At 34.1% G+C, this 7409-nt stretch overlaps 2 protein-coding genes across 2 annotated transcripts; one reads left to right on the top strand and one right to left on the bottom strand.

Annotated features, from left to right (window-relative positions):
• Positions 1-279: 279 nt before the first annotated feature.
• LOC127733725 (uncharacterized) lies at positions 280-2008 on the top strand. Its single transcript, XM_052243041.1, has one exon. The coding sequence runs from the start codon at positions 280-282 to the stop codon at positions 1591-1593; it is 1314 nt and encodes a 437-aa protein (XP_052099001.1). The 3' UTR covers positions 1594-2008.
• A 1354-nt stretch (positions 2009-3362) lies between these two features.
• LOC127733605 (uncharacterized) lies at positions 3363-5742 on the bottom strand. Its single transcript, XM_052242933.1, has one exon. It carries the CDS (start codon positions 5729-5731, stop codon positions 3569-3571), a length of 2163 nt encoding a protein of 720 aa, XP_052098893.1. The 5' UTR covers positions 5732-5742; the 3' UTR covers positions 3363-3568.
• Positions 5743-7409: the final 1667 nt, after the last annotated feature.

Below are 7409 nucleotides of genomic sequence, written 5' to 3' on the forward strand. Positions count from 1 at the left end.
GTCGGTTGAAATAAGAGGTATGAACAGGTACAAATAATCACCTTGAAAACGAAATGATACATAATAGTAGGTGGAATAATCCTTGAGGAAAATGGCAGGTTGTCTGACAGATATCAGATGTGCCTTGTTGTCTTATCTGTACACTATAACATTTACATTTACATTGGTAAAGCAAACATGGAAGAAAATACGTCGTCTAGCATGAAACGAAGCGTGTCTTTCAGCAGACGCTTGTCAATGATAGGTGGACCGAATATGAATGGGAAATGGAATCGAATAATGTTCATTGTTATTGTAATAAGTTTAGGGTTCATTTGTGGCAATTTTGTGTATAAACTCGTCCTCGGAAAGCTGAGAGGGGTTGATATAAAACATTTCAAAAGACACAATATTCATGATCCCCGAGAATCAAGACCAGGATTAAGTATTAAAAAAGATCTGAGCATTCAGTTTAGCGATTATCTGCCGAGGAATATTTTCATAACAACAGGAAATTGGTACCGACAGAGGGAGAGTATCAAACTATTTTTACAAACATACCCGGATGCTGCTATGTACCATCTGTATAGCTTTCTGGAGGAGGATTCTCACAAACCATTCTTCGTGGCTTTTGATAAAATTAATATTGTGCAATCCAAAATTCTGTCGGATTCAAATGAAACTATTTCAAAACATATTAGTAGATTTGGAAGTGAAAGCATTCGCAAAAATTTGTCCTCAATTGATTTTGGTGCATGGCTTATAGACACTTTTCATCAGGATGATTATGTCATCGTCAGGATGGAAAGTGAAAACGAGACTGCCATTGCCAGGCGGTTAGGCAAAATAGGTGCACTTGATTGGATAGATAAATACTATACAACCTCAAGTGAAAATGACACTCTTTCTGTTTATCACGAGGTATTTAGAAAAATGAATATTCCACTTTTTATCTGGAACGACGATGAAAACACCTATAGTGATTTTGATGAACTAAACGGTCACAAAGGACCACCAAGACCAACGAACATTATACTGGACTGTGGCTATTACGAAAACTTTTTATTTGTCATGTATGTGCCTCTAGTTTCAAAGCAAGCTATTTATGCTGTTGAAGTTTTAAAAGCGTTCAGTGGACCTAGATTTCTGCAGACGTCTTTATTTCTTTCCAGAAATTTCATTGTTAATCAGCGGGATTTAACCGAATCTCTTGTTCATTCAATAAACATAGGACTATACATGGCAAATAAGACAAATGTTGGAAACACATATGCGTACCACCAAATGAGGAACGAGTTGGTAGAAGTTTCAAAAGTGTTGCAACAATTTGAAACTAATCCTGTTGAAATTCAGTACGTAAACACAATTGGTTTTGAGAAAGAGTCCGAGTCGAAGTTATGTAATGAAAGGGTCGTTGATATTTTCAAAGAGTTTTTAAACATAGATTATTTACTTCCGCAATTTATTCAAGATAACAGTATCAAAGTTGAAAACATTACTAGAAAACATGGACAAATCTTTGCTCTCGATCTCACAGCTGAAAATTCTGAGATGATGATGATTTATATTTTGAAAAAGTATGGAGGAAGAATGGTTGGGATCAATACTTGCTAACATTTTGTAGGAATAATGCAGGTCAAACTTGTTCTAAATCTAAAAAAATGAAATGCAAGAGCTAAGTTTTAGATATCATAGTGATAACTGGTGAGTCGAGAACAAAAGATTCTTTTTCTGAAGAATTGAATGCGGTTTTTTGTAATTTTATTCGGGTGTAAAAGAGTTGACCAAAGCATCGTGATTTTGTATGAAACGCTTAAAAAGCGCACAAGATCAACGCTTTTATAACCCTATACAATTACGAAAGCAGCATTTTGTAACGTTACGGAGAGTATGTGCAGTCAACGGAATAATGTTACCTGTTACGTGATTGTTGTCTGTTAAGGAAGTTACGGAGTCGTGTGAAACATATATGTAATGTCATTATTTATGTAACTATACTGACTACAAATTAAAACAATAATTATGTTTACTTTTAAAATCATCTGTTAAACTGTGCTATTTGAAAAAAAAAGTTTGCAAATATGTATTTTGTGTGTAACAATCACCATTCATCAAGTAATATGCATTGGAAGCTTGTTATACTGATATTTTTAAGATGTTAACACTGATTTGCTGCTTATTGGTAAAACATACGGAAAAATCTTCTACACAAAGAATCTACATCCATTCATTTAAAGAGTGTATTCCTATAGATGATATATTTTTTCAAAATACACAACAAGTGTTTGTTCACGTCCTCGGGAATTCAATGTTAAAATAGTGTAAGAAATAAATAGAAATATTGGGTCGTTATGATTTTGGTTGGCATTATAACATGATATACGACAGATATTCGTATAGAAAAGCTTCATGTCTGTTGTGATGTTATGAACATCATTTAAGAATTATAAGGCTCCAATGGAACTATTAAAATTTATAAGTTGAAGACAATAAAAAAACAATACCACGAACAAAGGCTAAAGACAAACATTGCAAACAACAGTTACTGTGCCTTCTCAAGTTAGGGACGTCTTCAGAAGCTTTCTTTCGTCACATTATAATATGTTTTTACTATTATAGAGAAATTTCGTGTTAGTGATGTTTTTCTCGATTGGACGCATTCGCAACTTGTGTGTAGATACAGTGTAATTTAGGGCTAAGTATATATCATGACACCTGTGTGTTTATTTAAGACAACCATATCATTTCTGAAAGTTTATTTTTATAACTTAGTGCAGGGGTTGACACCATCTTTAAATAGGACTAGTAAAAAAATTAATTCACTAGTCCTTCTGGTTTTGTTGTAGTCCCAAGGCGGTTCAAGTTGCGAAGCGACTTGAGTTCAACGGGGGGATTATTTTTTGTTGGGGGGGGGGGGGGGGGGGGGGGTGGTTTGCCCCCAAGAAAATGTTGAAAAATAAGATGCAAAATCCTGCATTCTGAGAGTTTCTGACACTGATTTTTTTGTCTCAAATTTACATTTTAAATGTTATATTTTCAATAATACCAATGTAGAATGTGTTATTTCCCATTAAAAAAACCCAGGAAGTTCGATACTTGTTTTGACTTTCACTTAGGGCTAAAATAGACAGCAAAGGATTGGGTATGGAACAGATTAATCATTTTATTCATATAATTGAACTGTCACTAACATTGTTGTTTTCATCAGGCTTTTTTTTTTGCAAAAATAAAACACCCATGCAACCACACATCCCATATTGCCTGATTGGACCCGACACCATTTTAGTGTTTCGGCAGTTAAAGCTTGGGATGGTCATCTTAAGATGCATTATTTTAATATAGTCAAATATGAAAATTATTCATGTATTTATTGATATATTTATATTTTAATTCTTCATCAATACAGGGGCGGATTTTGTAACAGTGGCTGAGTGTTACTTGTATAACATCATGTATTGACAAACATGACGTTTCTTGGGACATTGATATGTATCTGTTTATCCCCAGTTGGATAATTCAACATTTATTACAATAGTTGTGTTTAGCTCAGCTGAGATTGCTTTCAGCTCGAATTATATGTTTTTAAAAGTTAACACATGGAGACTTCAGGCAGGTCGTTTAATGTAACTAGATGTGGATTGTTGTTTAAGCACGTGGAGAAGTCGTTATAAATTGTGTTTCCTGTCCTTGGTAATAAACGTGGAAAGTATGGTATAGAAATTTGAGGTATGGTTTCATTTTCCAACATCTCATTCGAAACGTCAACACATGATTTTGCGAGGAATGTATCGGCATTGTTGTTTATATGTCCCTGTAAGTGAGCGTTTTCTGTGTATGTACTAGATGATAACGTTACGGCAACGTCAACTGTCGGTCGGTATTTTGAAACAAATCCAAGAGGAAGTGACGTTATTCCTGTATATAAAGGTAACACAAACACGCATCCTGTCATAAAAAGAAACAAATGGCTTCCGTCTACCAATATAATAGCTGAAGTTCCAATCAATGCAGCAAAAACGGAATAACCCCAGAGATGACGAAATGCAGATACAAAAGGGTTTGACTGTTGAAACTCAACTTCCACTGCTCTTTGAGGTTTCCATTGGGTATTGTTGAAGAGAATCGCTTGAAAAGCGCGAATTATTCTAACACTTCCGGTGACAGCTTCCGGTGTAAACTGCAACACAGAAGCAATAGATTCTATACCAACATATTTGAAATTGTATTTTCTACATGTGGCAAATTTTGGAAAAATAACAACAAGAAACATGATAACTGCTATTGGTGCATTCGGATATGTCAGCGATGTAAAAAGATGAATAACTACAAACAGTAAAAGAACAGGTTTCATGAACATTTGTCTGAGTGCAGAATGAGCTACGAAAGAAGTAACAAAATCTAATTTGGTTGCCGTTCTGAGTTTTGTCTCAATAAATTTAGATTTCTGAAATTTCTTTTGCAGGAATCTCATAGGCTTTCCAAAAATGTTTTCAAAAAAGTATATCGCCAATAATATTTCTCCCTTATTCCATCTCCGCTCTCTGATACTCCATGTAACGTAGTTGTAGGATGGCATTTCTTGTAAATGAACATTCCCAACATAAAGTGGGCGTAAAATTGAAGCCTCAAATGTGTCATGACTAAGAACATCTATAGGTACTCTCTCTATTAAGTTTTCTCTACTTCCAAGAATTTTATCAACATACACTTTATTGCTTATAAGCCCTTTTCCAAAAAACGAGGATTGGTCTAAAATTGCTGCCATTGAATTCGTCAGCGGTTCGTTTATTGCTTGCCGCATTGATTCTAGATGCATAAAGAGTGTATCTGTTTTATTTATACAATCTAAAAATATAGCCGGTTGAATTATTCCGCTTTCAGGATTTGCGGCTGCAATGTCTAACAAATTAAATGCTATTGCTTTACCGACTCTTGTATCGCTGTCCAGCACTAAAGTATAGTTGAACCTCCTACCTTCTATGTTTCTAACGTCCTCAGAATAATGAAACAAGGGTTCTCCTGGCTTTCTTGCTGCAGTGGAATAAAATTGGCTGTCACAATACGTATAAGCCTCTGTTTCACCCTCAGAAAGAAGCATTAAATCCTGATATTGTCCACACTTTCGCAAAACTGTTGATGTTCTGTGAATCACCATGAAGTCATTAACAAAATCAGTACAGATCTGATACAGATAGATTGTTCTGAATTCGTCATTATCAATATGTTGAAAATTATTCCATACAAATTTCAAACGAACGTTGTCAATTTCTTTCGAGTTTCCATAAGAAAATAAAAGACCTTCTTGATAAAGTTGATCAAAAATTAAACTGCGATAATGATCACGCACAATTAGTTCGTATTGTCTAAGTTCGCTGTCTCTCGTAGCGCTCACCAAAACGCTGGCTGTATTAGAACCTATATTTCCCAGATATGCTTCATACATATTCAGCATACATTCATCGACATCTTCTTTACAAGTAGCAAGCAAATTATAGTTTAAAATTAAAGTCAGATGTTGACCGTCGGAACTAGAAACCTTTCTTGTATGACCTCCAAAAATTAAACAAAAAATTGTCTGAATGGGATATTCCAGCACAAAACTTTGTATAACTGACAAAACTAAAACCAATAATGTACCACTAACAATATGTGTCTCTTCCCAGTTCACGTTTAAAACATTCAAAATACACGTAACAACGGCAAGAAAAGTCCATGATCCAAAGTACAGAAGAAGTCTGAACCATCTTTCCATTTACAAACGACTTTCTATCGTTTAACCATTCTTTACATTTTATATAGTTGGTCATAATCCGATGAGTAGTTGAACAACAGTGACGGTCTTATCCTTACGCCATCATTGCATTTTGTCCCAAATTTCGACTTGAATGAAACATTGAGCAACTCTTAATCTTCTAGATATTTTTATGTCATTTTTTTAAACTATACGAGGAAGAATAATACAAGAGCATTCCGGTCGAGAAACGATTCACAGAATTGTGTTAGTTGTGTTTAAAAATAAAGAGCGCGTGTAGGAATAAAGAAACAACTGTTTCATATATAATTAGGAACGTTTCACTAAGATCATAAATCACTCTGTCTTGTTTGGTTTTTACCATCTTGAGTACAACGTCCAGTTTATCCCTTAACATGAAAACCTATAAATGCCATAAAAGCCAATGATTTATTTATTTTTCATTTCCAGTCTCTCATTGATGTAAACAATTATCTAATTAAAGCAAACTTTGTCCTCAACTCGTATCGCATATATCGCCGACATTTAAACAATCATTATTAGTCTTAAAACAAATTTACTTGTTCCGGTTTTGATTTTTTCGAAGAATTAAGTTCTTAAATTTCTTTAAGTATTTAGGAAAAATAAGTAAATCAAACGAAAAGAAAGAGAATCAGTCATTTCTAGTTTTGCTTGGATTAACTTAAAAATCAAAACACGAAAAGATAAGAAGAAAAAGAATCAATACTGTGATTGATCCATAGAAAGGGAATGGCAATTATTCACTAATGTGAAACTTGATCCACAGTTTGAAATAAATGCAGCCATTCAGTTAGGTTAATTCCGAGAAGGAAAATTTACACACTTAGCGACTGTCTCTCAGCAATAATAATAATACTTAGTTTTTCTTTGAAAAGAAAGTTAACTCTCTCATTCAGACAGGGTTTTTCTCATAAAACTTTTACCACACATCGTTCAAAACCAATTAACATATCCTAACAGAATTAGAATTTTAATATAATTATCCTTATTTATTAGTGGGTTCGCTTTGAGGAAAAGATATCTTGGGTTCGATACCCGATCGGGTCAAACTAAAGACTTGAATATTGGTATTTGATGCTTCCCCGATAAGCACGGGACATTTAGGAGTAAGATCAAAGATTGGTTGGCTCAGAGTCAGAATAATGAGTCCTGGTAGGGATACATGTCTTCCTACGGACTGATGCCGTGTGAAATAGCACGTTGAAAATCCGGGTCACTGTGTCGGTCTAGAACAAAGCAGGATTCATATTTATTTAACATGTTCTGGTACTGATATGCATGTAATATTTGCAACTGGACGTTCAACACAATCCATCATCGTCATCATTTAGAACATTTTCCAATGCCATTTCTTGAACCCACAAATAAGACGGAAAAATACATAATTTACTCAAGATTAATCATTACATTCAGGACGATCTAGTTGAGACTATACAGACAGAAACATCTCCAAAGAAAAACGTTCTTGTAAATTTTAATTAGAAAGTATTTTTATAAGAGAGTATGCATGAAACTTTCAATTATCTAGTTTTTGAATTCTTGTTATCGATGAAATCTCAACCATATCAGAATAACGATCTGTAATAACCATATAATTTATTTTTCGAATGTCATGTATGTTTTCATAATTTTAACTGTAATACGAATCACAATTTTC

The sequence above is a fragment of the Mytilus californianus genome, unplaced genomic scaffold (genome assembly GCF_021869535.1).
Source record: "Mytilus californianus isolate M0D057914Y unplaced genomic scaffold, xbMytCali1.0.p SCAF_3, whole genome shotgun sequence".
Classification (NCBI taxonomy): Eukaryota; Metazoa; Mollusca; class Bivalvia; order Mytilida; family Mytilidae; genus Mytilus; species Mytilus californianus.

Bases quoted from the DNA above. Each gene is read 5' to 3' on its own strand.
- LOC127733605 (XM_052242933.1), bottom strand. From the start codon at position 5,731: ATGGAAAGATGGTTCAGACTTCTTCTGTACTTTGGATCATGGACTTTT.
- LOC127733725 (XM_052243041.1), top strand. From the start codon at position 280: ATGTTCATTGTTATTGTAATAAGTTTAGGGTTCATTTGTGGCAATTTT.